The following is a 13172-nucleotide window of genomic DNA, read 5'->3' on the forward strand; positions in this document are numbered from 1 at the left end:
TTTTGAGGAAGATGAAATCATTCAGCGTGTGCAGGACTCTGATGACTTTATTTTACCAGTGTTTTATCAACTCAGTCCTGACATTTTGTATTGTGGTGTGGTACAGTGGTCTTTGGATTACCAACAAGCTTAAGCTAAAAAAGCTGGTAAACGTAGCGTCTAAGGTGGTTGGGGTACAGCTACCACAGCCGCAACACATATATGATAAACGGGTCAGGGGTAAGGCTAACCAGATTTTAAACTGCCATGATCACCCATTCGGGTGGGGAGTGAGTCCTTACCCCAAGTGAAGGAGTTTAAGTACCTTGGGTCTTGTTCGCGAGTGAGGGGACCATGGAGCGTGAGATTGGTCGGAGAATCGGAGAGCTGGTGCGGTATTACATTCTGTTTATCGCACCGTTGTGACGAAAAGAGAGCTGAGCCAGAAGGCAAAGCTCTCGATCTACCGGGCAATTTCGTTCCTACCCCTCCCTATGGTCATGAAGGCTGGGTCATGACCGAAAGAACGAGATCCAGGGTACAGCGGCCGAAATGGGTTTCCTCGGGAGGGTGGCTGGCGTCTCCCTAGAGTAGGGTGAGAAGCTCAGTCATGAGAGGAGCTCGGAGTAGAGCGCTGCTCCTTCGCGTCGAAAGGAGCAGTTGAGGTGGTTCGGGATCTGGTAAGGATGCCTCCTGGGCGCCCCTAGGGAGGTGTTCCAGGCACGTCCAGCTGGGAGGAGGCCTGGGGAAGACCCAGGACTAGGTGGAGAGATTATATTCTAACCTGGCCTGGGAACGCCTGGGATCCCCACGTCGGAGCTGGTTGATGTGGCTCGGGAAAGGGAAGTTTGGGGTCCTACTGGAGCTGCTGCCCCCCCGCGGACCCGATACCGGATAAGCGGATGAAGATGGATGGATGGATGGATGGATGATCACCCACTCTTTGGGGACTTTAATCTGCTCCCCTAAGGTCGCCGTTTTAGGCTACCTATGTTAAGAACTACACGGGCCAGGGATTCTTTTATTCCTGTGGCTATTACGAACCTGAATTCACTTGAGTGACATCTTATGAAAACTTTATATGGTATAGGTTTATTCATTAATTTATCCCTGTCATTGTTCATTATGACATACTGACCTGTGGACTGTCCGATTGGATTCTGTCCATTCTGATTAGTTTTGGGGGAAGGAGTGTCTCCATTGATGTGTTGAGGTGTGTCCTGTGTTTACAATATTGTTGGCATCTGGTGGTGCTTTTTTCTGTGTATGTGTTTGTTTTTTTAGATATCCTGTTGCACACTAAATTTCCTTTCTAAGGATAAATAAAGTAGAACTTACTGAATGAGGGTTAAGTTCCGCCACTACAGGTAGCTTACCGTATTTAATGTCGAAAAGGCTCTCCACTTGTCTCCGAAGCTGAAGAATCATTTCACCAATGTCCTCCACCAAACTCCCTGCTGAATGAGTCAAAAATATGAAAAGCATTTACACCAACAGCATTAAAAGAGAATTATTACATGAGGGCAGCACGGTTAGTGCCACCTGTGAAAATTACTACTTCTCCCCTTGATAAATTCCTCCTGCCCTACACTAACCTGGTAATTAAAAACTGACTTTGTGGTGTATTAATCCTTGGAGACCATAACACATGGACATTAGCAAAAAATGGGGCTAAAAAACTAAATCGTTTTTTAAGGTGAATGTGACTAAAGGCCACAAATGAACTGTGCTGCACCTGAAGTAAATGCATATAATATCAGTTTGGCCATAAATAAAAGTTAGAAATTGCAGTCTAAGCAAGATTTTTTTTAAATTACAAAAATAACATTCATATTGTTTAGTTAGTTAGAGCTATCTTTGGCTTATCTGTAGGGGCCTTTCTGGGTCAAAAGTCTGCAGCTTTCCAGTCTGCTTCTCCAACAAGATAATATTTGGCACCCGGTGCACTGGATTCATCAAAACTGAATACTGAATAAGTGAGTACCTTCAGAGGACCTTCTGATGCTCTGGGAGGCCGCGCTGGGTGACACAGCTTCAGCTGCAAGACGAAAGAAAAACATGAGGAGGGAGAACATACAGCTTCTTCAAAGAAAAAAGAACTCAAGTATATGCTGTATATCCAGGTAAAAAATTGAAAGACAAAACTAAAGGTTTTAATATCTTAATGGTTCACTGTTAACTAAGCTAAAAAAAAAAACATTTTCATTGACTTTACCGCACAAGAGTCAGTTTGAATTAACAGTGTGGTAAGTGGGGTTTGGTAATGCTTTGACTAAAGCATTCCCAAGCAATTTTTGCAGTAAAGCCGCCTACTCATGGTCTGAGTCAAAAATGCGAGGTAGGGCACAGAGCAGAGGTACACGTTCTGAAATCAGTTGCACGTTGAATGGTCAGCGACAACAAGGTCTAAGTTGAAATAATGTAAAGTTTAAGCACAGCAGGTGCACGACGCCAGTGCTGCGCCTAGTTGTGCGGCACCGCACTCCACATAGGAAAACAACAGAACGGCCCGAGCGGAGCAGTTTTACCGCGGATCATGTGTAGGCGGCTTAATTATTACATTTGTGAAACAGTTTATTAAAAGCTCATGTCTATTTGTATATACTGGAGATGGACAAAATAACAGAAGCAAGTTACATTATACAGCTTCCATAGTTCAATATTATTGGACATCTTTTAGTGGGATTCATCATGATCATATTGAATAATTGTTTTGCAAAGTTGCAAATTTACTTTTAATGTAATCAAACAAAGAGAAATGTATGTCCTAAATCAATATGAGAATACATTTCCTTGTTTATGAATGTGTGTTTGACCAATCAGTGACGGTCATCCCTGCAAACCCCACCCCGAAAGTCTTTGTACTTTCTTAAAGTACTACTTCCCCGAGCAGATACTTTTTGGGATGTAAAATGTGCAAGGAAAATGTCTCTGGAACTTAATCTAGACCCTGGTCCCTGTAGTCAAAACGCAATGAGTTCCTCAAAAGGTTGCATGTACATTCCTGGGTAAAGTTCCTGCGGTGGATAAGGGGCTTTAAATAGCTTTTAGATAGTAAGTCCACAGCGACCAACACGGCAGAAGCATGATAGAAGGAGTTCTTCTGTGTGAAACCTCTTGTACTGTATGCAGATCTAGGCAAAATCCCACATCTGTTTTACTTGACTACAAGATGCAAAACAGCAACAAATGAATACTTAAATAAAAGAATTGTGTAACAGCAAATCATTCTAAATGTGACATTTGCTGCACTTACCTTTATTTTCTCTCCTTTAGTGGTCATTTGTGAAAGAAAAGAAAACTTAAACAAAGCACAATCAAATCAAATCAACAAAATAAAACAAAACGCCTCCTGAAAGCATTGAATGCCTAATGCTCAAGATCACATTGAGTAGACTCTTCATTCTCTGTAGCGTTGTTACGGCACTGCAATCAAACTGCCTCATTTATATGTTAATTTAGGTTTACAAAAAACACATTAACATGTTTAAATTTTCATTTATCTTGCAGGGATTTTTGTGCTGAACTCATTTTCTAATTAGGAGTTCTATACACACACAGTACTTGTGAAGTATCCCAACAACCCAATGACTTTTACGCTGCCATCCTTTCACCATTGTTGAATGCATGTTTTGCACAGTACACCTTAAAGGAGCAGTTTACAAAAATCAGAGCAAATAATTTATGGTCTTTTCTTTGTTTATTTGACAAATGTTCTTATTGTTGTTATTATTTTTATTGGTATTCTGTTGATTTTGTTGTCTTTATACTGTCTTTTTATCTATTTTTTATTTCTTTGTTCTTGCTAAAAACTGCTGCTGGAACTTTCAATTTCCTGCGGGAGTCATCCCAAAGGATCAATAAAGAGAAGTCTAAGTCTAAGTCTAAGTCTAAGTCTAAGTCTAAAAGACTTATAATATAATGAAGTTGAACAGAATTTTGGTTGTGGTGTTTACAGCATTGATAGTAATCTCAGTGACAGCTGAATCTCAAAACTTAGACAAATAAAATCAAAAGTATCTGCTTGGCTAGATACCAGTAGAGATAGCTAAGACAATATGTTTGTAATTTGGGTGAACCAGTCCTTTACGGTGAAAAATGAATAAATAAATCACTGCAAACCATGTTTAATAACACTTGATAAATGTGGTGTGGTTGAGAAAGAGTGAGCAGTCTACTCAAATGTCTTGTTAACCTTACTCTAGTGACTTTTGTTTTAGACGAACAGTTCCATGTTAGATAGAGGTATGATTTGGGAGAATAGGAAGGATCTTTAAGGAGCAGTTCTGTCTCTCTAATACATTAACTATTTTGAATTATACTGGGCAGTAGGACTACAGGAAAATATAACTCAAAATCTGTTAATATGCACAATGCATCAGTGTTAACTTAAAGGGCAAAAATGACCAAAAGATAAAAGTTTCAGATTACAAAACTGACATAATGACAAAGGTCACTCAGAGACTTAAAGTAAAAGTCAGAATGAGTCAAACAGCTGCAGCTGATACATGGTGCCTTTCACAGATGAGAGCTAGTATTTGTAAGACTGGGAGAAGAGACAAGCTACAGTAGGCCAAGAGTTAGGGAGTAGGGATTCTTAGGGTTGGGGTTGTAACTACTAGTGGCTGGAGCAGTTTGGTCATGGGGAAGTGGCAGAGTGGAAGAAAAAAGTATCTGAGAAAAGTGTTTTCATACGTGTGGCAGCTTTTTTTTAGCTCCCTAATAAACAGCCAAGAGTGTGGGGTGGCAGTGGTGGGTGCTGGGTGGCACCACGGTGGCTGTAAGGGCTGTGGGTGGAGCGGTCATTCCAGGGGCTGCGGTGAGAAGGAGGTTGATGAAATGGAGGTGGGGGCTGAGGTTACCTGCGTGGTTTTCCATTTGGTGATGGGGAGCAGAGGAAGCAGAGGAAGCAGAGGGAGCAGAGGGCGAGGCTGTGGCTGGACACGCTGCAACAGCGACCGGCTCGGCCACAGACTCGCTGGGCTCCTCCCCACTTGTACCAGCATCTGAGGAAGACAAAGTTTTTCACTATAAACAGGAAATTTCTGGTTGCTGGTATTTCCTGTCACATTTTGATATATATTTTAGCTAGTAGTTATGACACAGAACCAACCCAGTGTTGTTTCATTGACTGCGTGAAAGATAACGTATCTCATTGTAAAATTTCAGGAAAGATATCGGGGAAGTTCACCTAACACATATTTGCCAAAACAATCAGTTAGTCCTCATCCGTAAAAGTGAAACATAATGTTCCGTAACCATAAACCTGGCACCAAGCTCCGACATCATGGGGCCTGGAGCTTCCTGTAACCTGAACTTTGTAAGAACCGGTTAGGCTTTTGGTTCTGGGTTCTGCTTGTGTTTCCACTTTTTTTTTAAGATACCTGTATACGTCATTGACTTAAAAAACAGAGAGCTCAACTGATCGTCAGCTTCTTCTCTAACACCGATGAGGGCTTGGATATTAACGTTAAACCAACAAGTAGAATCAACCATTCTTTTGAAACGTTTTGGTTCTGGTTGCAGCAGATGCAGTAGTAAAATGGTTAAAGCTCATCTTGCGCTTTTTGGCTTTTGCCCTTTCTTGTATTGTGTTATATACACAGTATATTTTGTGCACGTAATAGGTTTACAAAGTAAAAAGGCCACCCCAAAAGGAGTTACCATCTCCGACAGAAAACACTGTTCATGAACTGCTCAAAACAGCTTTATTGTAGTCCAGCCTTTACTTCCATGACAAACGTGCATCATTTTGCGTCACTTTGTAACACACGTTATAATGCTTGTCTAGCTGCTAATGTGGCAGGCAAACCAAGCTAGTTAAAGCGGAGTTCAGACTGTTGTATCGCCAAGCTGAATCGCCAAGAGAATTAAAATGTTACATATGAAAGACTAATTTGTCAACATTTGAATACTAAGACTAACTGGACCTTGAATTTTTGTAGCAGTGTACTATTTAACAACTTGTGTGGCCTGTCCAAGTATGCTTTTGAGTGTGTCGTCGTCTTTCCTGCTTTTTTATTCGCCAAGCTGCCACCGATGGGGTACAAACTGCAACTGTGGCTCTCAGCAGAAGTCTAATACACCATAGTCTTGCAGAGGACATTATATTTTTACCTTTTGGACTAGTGGCACTGTATTACACACCTGTGATATGTCTGTGATAATCTATGTAAACTACATCTTTGGATATTGTGTTTATAATTTAAGTGAACAATTTTTAAAACTAATAGCTGCACACCTAAGTGCATACCTACCTGGCACTGTTACTTGAATGATTTCCCCATCTGGAGGCTCTGTTTTAATCCTTTTCAAAGGAATGCAATCTCCTGAAGGACCTGCAGGGATTGAACAGTTTATTCTGCATGAGTTCCTATCAGTGTTTGGCACTGTGTTTTATGGCTGTGTTAAACACATTTAAGTAGGTAATAGAATGTGTTTGAACTGAATGAACTGTAAAACATGATGGGACATTTTCTTGAGAGACTTCCAAGGACCGTTTACATTGCTTTAACTCTTTTAATTTGATACTTGGGGCTTGAATCTTTTGTTACTTCAGACAAAAATCTTAAGAAAAAGTTTTAATAACGCATAAATGCTATTATTTGCACATACCTGCTTCACAGTCAGCCAAGGGACTCACGCATGCACTTGCTGATCTGTGAGATTAGATGAAACACACTCAGGTGACTAGTACCAAATTACAAAACCGATTTATTAAAAATACATACAGAATTGCTCATGGGCTCAACACTGGCTACTTACTGTATGAAGACACATAGGATAAAAGAGTTGAGAAATTGTGCAGATTTGGCTTAAATTTTCATCTGAAAAACCAAGTAAACTAAGCACCAAAGGTGATATGACAACTACTCAGATTAAATTTGAGGTTACTTGCACTGATTTTATAAAAATGCATCCCTCAGTTGATTTATATATATATATATATATATATATATATATATATATATATATATATATAATTAATATACGTGCAATTTAGTGTCCCAAATATATATTATATATATTAGTGCAATTTAGTGTCCCAAATATATATTATATAATAGTCCAATTTAGTGTCTCAAATTTCCCGTAACGTAACTCTAACTTTAACTCTATCCCTATCCAACCTTTACCACTCAAGGTCAATGGTAAACACCAACAAAGTGAGTTTCTTCGTGGAGCGGGTCTTGGCGTGGCCATATGGAATTTGGGACACAAAACTGCACACACAGACACACAGACACACACACACGGATATATGTGTGTGTGTATATATATATATATATATATATATATATATATATATATATATATATATATATATATATATATACACACACTAAAAAAAGCTAGTGGTGTCACGGTAGAATTGTCCATGATTAATTTCATAAAACAGTATATTTAAACTGTTTAATTCAGTCCACACTATGAATAGTGTCGGTATTAAATGCAATATAATTTGGCCCATGCCGCTATCTCATGTTTCCACATTATAAACAAAGTCTGCAAGCTAATGCTTAATTTGTGTGTGGCTATGCTCTGACCTGCTGCTGTGAGGATTGCTGACCAGCTCGGCTGTGGTGGGCGGGATGCTCAGATTGTCAAGGAAGCCGTCTTCAGGCATGGAGCCCAGGTCATGCTTGCCCTCCTCTCTTGCAATCTTGCCAGCAGCTTCAACAAACAAGACACAGAAGATAAACAAACACTGCATCCCATTAGCAAAGAACATCTGTGGGGTGTAAATATATAAATAAAGATGTGACAGAGCCATTTCCTGTTAGCCAGTTACTGTAATTAATTGTAAAGCTTCTGATGGATTTTGTTTAGCTAAATACCTGGCTCAAGCACACATAGAATCCTACCAAAAATAATTACATTTTGCCCAAAGTTCCCTTTGCAAAGGTGTAGGTCATTTTTCATTTAAATGAAAATGCAGGCTACACTTAGGCAATGAGGCAAATTGTCTCAAAATAATGCACTTCTTTCAGCTACATAATTAGCTGGAAACTGAGGGCTATATCCTGCAATATAGACACAGTGTATGCTACTTATATGATGAATTTAGCCTGTGAAAATGTTTATTTTATTTTTTATTTTTATTTTATTATTATTATATATTTATATATACAGTGTATACTAAACAAATTATACACCCAACACTTTTGTTTTTACCCCCATTTTTCATGAGCTTAACTCAAAGATCAAAGACTTTTCTAAGGCTTATTTCTCTCAAATATTATTCACAAATCTGTCTAAATCTGTGTCAGTGAGCACTTCCCCTTTGCCGAGATAATCCATCCACCTCACAGGTGTGGCATATCAAAGTGCTGACTAGACAGCATGATTATTGCACAGGTGTGCAAAACCAGTCAACATCTGGTGTTAGGGTTAGGGTTCCTCCGTGAAGAGAACACCTTCCAAAGTGCCAGACGCCATCAAATGTTAACATTTGCCTGCTCAAGTCGGTTACGACGACGGACTGCAGTCAGGTTGAGGTTGAGTTTGAGAGCGAGCGATATAGAGAGAGAGGGGGATGAACCCTAACCCTAACCCAAACACCAGATCCTGACTGGTTTTTGGATTTGTGAACAATATTTGAGAGAAATAAGCCTTTGTGTACATAGAAAAAGTCTTAGATCTTTGAGTTCAGCTCATGAAAAATGGGGGCAAAAACAAAAGTGTTGCGTTTATAACTTTGTTCAGTATATGAAGGCATAACATTTAGTCTAGAAAAGGTTGGTAAACTATAATGACATCTCTCCTCCTAGCTCGCTGCCATGATTGTACCAAACAGAAACCTCGCAATTCTACAAAGACTGGAACATTTTCAATTCTAATTAGAGACAGTGGTGTGATAAGTCATTACGAAAAAGATCAGCAGTGGTTCATTAATAAATCCATAACCAAATCACAGCTCATATGCATGAGAAAATGGTATTGAAACAAAAAACAATATTAATCACACTCTTACCAGTGAAAATCCTTTCATCAAACATTCTGGAATATAAAAAAGGAAAATGGGCCGTTAGTCACAGAGATCAAAGAGTGTTTCAGCTGCTCTCAGGGCAAAACTCATGATGCAAACACTGTGCAGCACATGTGAAGGAACACATCATTAACTCCTTTTTAAATACATTAACTGCTCATTAAACAATCAAGTAAATGAGTCAGTTCTTTGTTATCACTCTCTCAGACAAAAAAATAACGCTGTGGATGTGAACTATACTTCTGGAGTGCTTCCCCCTCCTCCTGCCACATGCTACTGCTCTGTCAACTACCGAGACAACTCTCTCCTGCTGTGATCATAATTAATCTATAGTCAAAACTATTTCTTTAAGTCGTGTTTATTTGCCTCTATTTGTAAAACTGTTTGAGATTAAGATTAATCTTCTGACACTAAAGCAAAATGGTGAAGAAGAGTACTGGTTATGGGTTTTACTTTCCTCTATAATTAATAAACTACCTGACTTATTAAAGCCAGATGACCTAATTTCATGTTGGGATCACTGCTGAACAAGACCAATACAAGTGTCTACAGCAATTACGCAAAGCTCATAACACCACAGAACAACACACTGAGAAACAACATTGCTGTTGTCAGTTCTTTGTCACTAGTGGGGTGGTCATTAGGTTTTGCATTCCACTTCCGGGATTGCTCCAGTTCTGCAAGAAATTAAACCGGATACATGTATTTTCTGTTTCCTTTCGCTTTATTTGTTTTGGAATTTTAAATTCGGTGGATTTATAAGGAATATGGTTAACTGCTCCTCAGATCTCTGCATGGTGAATTGAGACACCAAGCTAGACTATCTGTTCAATCTGAATTTTCTCTCACACGACTGTTTTGCAACGGCTCTGTGAGTTTAGCACCGCCCATGACGATTCTGATTAGTTTGAAGAAATGCCATTAAACCAGCGCACGATTTCCTTCCACCCCCAAATGCTGTGTGGGGTAACCAGACCCAAAGCGAGACTACTAGTGTGGTAAATAAGTTTGGTCTCAGGGTGGCATTAAACTGGGCCTACAATAATACCTTTGTACATACCTTTTTAGTGTGTAGAATACTAAGCTATTGAATTCATTCATTCATTATTAACAAAAGACAGCGAGTGTTGATCTATTGGCCTATCATTTTGAAATTGAACTGTTCATAACATGGATTTAAAATTAGGTTGTTGCATGTGATATTATCTGGCCATAATTAAGACAAGGCTGCAGCTTTTAATGAGAATAAAGTTTTGGTTCCAATTAGAGCAGACGACCATTTTGATTAACAGTCATTTAGTTTACAAATAGACATAGTCTGTCGACAAAGAGCCTGCCAAAAATAAAGCATCAGGGCCTGCATCTGGAACATTTCTCACTGACAATGGAAATGTGATGTAATTCTGAATCAATCACATTTTCAATCCTTCCTAATTCTATTAGCGCTAATGAGCTGCCTGCAGGATTGGTAAAAAGATGTGTTATCTCAAACAAATGGATGGAAGAGTAACCGTAAGCGCAATATGCTGGAAAGGGAAAGTCACTTGGGACATGAACGGAAATGGTTTACCAGTCAGCGGGAGGTAGTGTGCTGAAGAAACGGACATTAAACAGACAGATGGTATAGGCTGGCTTTCTTGGTGGCTGCTTATCAAAAATTTCTTCAAAATAAAAGTTTCAGAGGCAGTTCCATACTTTACATTTGTGGACGATAATTAAGTGCCAAGTGGGTAACTAAGACTAAATAAGACTTAATAAAATTTAAATTGATGTCTTCCCAAAAAGGTACAGCATGCTAATAAACATCCAGAAGATAGTACATCTGATCATAAAGGGACAGTTCACCCCAAATCTTCCTACTTGTAGTGACATTTATCAATCAAGGCTCAAACCAACAACAAAAAAAACATTTGAAAAACTCAAGAGCAATGTCTCTTACCAGAAATCATTTCTTTCTCTGAACTACACCTGGCAATCGTATCACAGCACAGAAGGAAGTACTCACGAACAAGAGGCCTGTGCTCAGATGTAAACATTTATGGTGTCCCCCTCAGGTGAGCTGTAGCTTCAGGTGAGCTAGCAGTATCCGTCAGCAACAGTTACCAGCTCAGCCAAAGAGCAGGAGCCTCTCGTCCATGAGTAAGCTCTGAGTGTAGTTATGTAGTTAAGAAACTAGAGGCAAACTGCTCATTACCAGGTCTGCGGATTATCTTGATATACTTTTATACTTAAAGATATGACAGATGTTTGGCTTTAAGAGAGAGTAGCTCATGTTAAAAAAAAAAGATGTCCTGGGAATGACCTATTGGATTCTTAATTTAGGTGGTGTTTCCCTTTGAGGCATTAGTTACCGTTTGACAATGAAGCGGATTCCATGGCGCTCGTCAAGGATGCGTTTGAGCTTGGGAACGCCATAGGTGCAGGGTCTCTTGAAGGGGATCTGGTCAGGAATGCCAATGATCTCCACGGCCCCTGGGTCGCAGGCTATTTTGCGGTAGGGGACAGGCACCATGTGATCTAGACCTAGAGCCTCAGCTGGAGGTAAAACACAATAAGCAACCAGGATTTCTAGAAAAGCAATGTGATGCTATTAGGAATATCAATTAGATATTTTAAGATAAACTTTAACTATAAGTAATAGTGGTTTATTCATTTTTATTAATTTGCTAATCTACAAACATTAAGAAAAGTCAGCCTCCAGTGGAATAAACACCCTGTGTGAAGGTTTACAGAAGTGGACATAATTCCAACTAAATGACAAATTAAACTTTAAAGGGAATGATAATCGGTGCTGTTGACTTGGAAAATTCTGGAAACAGATCCCATGAGCTGTAATGTTCCTTAATTTGTAGAGACTGCTTGTAGACGCAAAGTAACCACTGAATAACAAGTAGTACACTGCAGTCGGATTGCTTGCAAGCATCTTTTGAATACTTACAAATAAGTGACAAAACTATGCAAATATTTCAAGTAGTGAACTTGTAATCAGCTGTATTTTTCCCTCTGGCTCAGGCTTCACACATTTTTGCAGGTATTAACAGTGTCCTGTGGCTACAAATACATGTCTTGTGTATCACCGAGGAAAAGATGATCAAACCAAAACACTGACCCCAATCCATCAACATCCATGACACACGCAGAATCATCACTGTGCATGAACAACTACTTGAGGAGGCAGGGATACCTTTGACAATTGCTGCCTATGTGTTATACTGAGGCCCATACAAAATCAAAAGAGAAGAGAGAGAGCCTTTCCTTACCGTATCTGCTGTTGAACAAGATCTGAACACACTCTCTCAACGTGTTGATGTCTTCAGTTTCCCGAATGAAAGAATCCCATTTTTCTGCGAGACAAGAAGTAAAAGAAACAACTCTGGTCAATGCTTTATGTAAAATGAAACAGAAACCCACTTCTTTTATTACACCATATTTTTGTTCTCCTGAACATTGCTGCAGATCCCGTTTTCACCCTGTGTGTTTAGGTCTACAGAGTGAGACATCTTACTTCTATACTATCTTTGTTGGGAGTCACACATCAGCTAGAAAACTCTTTCTCCAACTTTGGTCAGTCCAAGACAGGATTAGCTGGGAGACTTCTTCTAAACGAGGGGCACTTGTGGAATACCTGAAGAACAGGGACATGGAAGTAGGTCTTTTGTAGGTTATGGTGAACTAGTGTGTGTGGTAGCAGTGTTTTGCCATTGAAAACGAAATAGCATGCTAGCGCTTGCATGTGCTATGGTTAGCCATCTCGTCTTGGCTAGTTCTGTAGAAAGCCGTGCAGATGATGAATGGCTCACCCGGAGATGAAGCCCGAGGACATTCAGAAACCTGTATCTCACTCAAAACAGCACTGATGTTTTTTTTCCCAAGTTTGTATGCGTGTGGAAGCCCCAGAGACACAAAACAACCCCCCAAATCTCAGAAAAAGTGATTTTTTTTCATAATATGGTCCCTTTAAAGTTTATAAGAGCTTTACCATGCAAATGAGCTGTTTCATGTGTCAAAGATCTAAAATGTATCTTTTCCATCTACTCAATGTCAACTTGGGAAATAAGTGCAATCTTCTTATAGAATAACTCTTGACGTCTTAGTAGTTTGGCTCTTAGTGGTTCAGGTTTAGTATAATTTAGCATTTGTTCAGTAAACAATAGCTACTGTATGAGCCTGCATATCCAAGCAGGGCACAGGACCACAACTGGGA

At 39.5% G+C, this 13172-nt stretch overlaps 1 protein-coding gene across 2 annotated transcripts in view; it reads right to left on the minus strand.

Annotated features, from left to right (window-relative positions):
• Positions 1 to 13172, minus strand: part of gtf2ird1 (GTF2I repeat domain containing 1) — a 38610-nt gene that overhangs the window by 9279 nt on the left and 16159 nt on the right. For both annotated transcript variants that reach the window (XM_032533879.1, XM_032533878.1), the window contains exons 8-16: positions 12229 to 12312; positions 11320 to 11503; positions 8954 to 8979; positions 7527 to 7653; positions 6595 to 6638; positions 6237 to 6317; positions 4842 to 4985; positions 1964 to 2017; positions 1356 to 1436 (exon numbers count right to left, since the gene is read on the minus strand). In XM_032533879.1, coding sequence (XP_032389770.1) covers positions 1356 to 1436; positions 1964 to 2017; positions 4842 to 4985; positions 6237 to 6317; positions 6595 to 6638; positions 7527 to 7653; positions 8954 to 8979; positions 11320 to 11503; positions 12229 to 12312 — 825 coding nt within the window. The remainder of the gene's footprint in view (positions 1 to 1355; positions 1437 to 1963; positions 2018 to 4841; positions 4986 to 6236; positions 6318 to 6594; positions 6639 to 7526; positions 7654 to 8953; positions 8980 to 11319; positions 11504 to 12228; positions 12313 to 13172) is intronic.

Source organism: Etheostoma spectabile, chromosome 13 (genome assembly GCF_008692095.1).
Source record: "Etheostoma spectabile isolate EspeVRDwgs_2016 chromosome 13, UIUC_Espe_1.0, whole genome shotgun sequence".
NCBI lineage: Eukaryota > Metazoa > Chordata > Actinopteri > Perciformes > Percidae > Etheostoma > Etheostoma spectabile.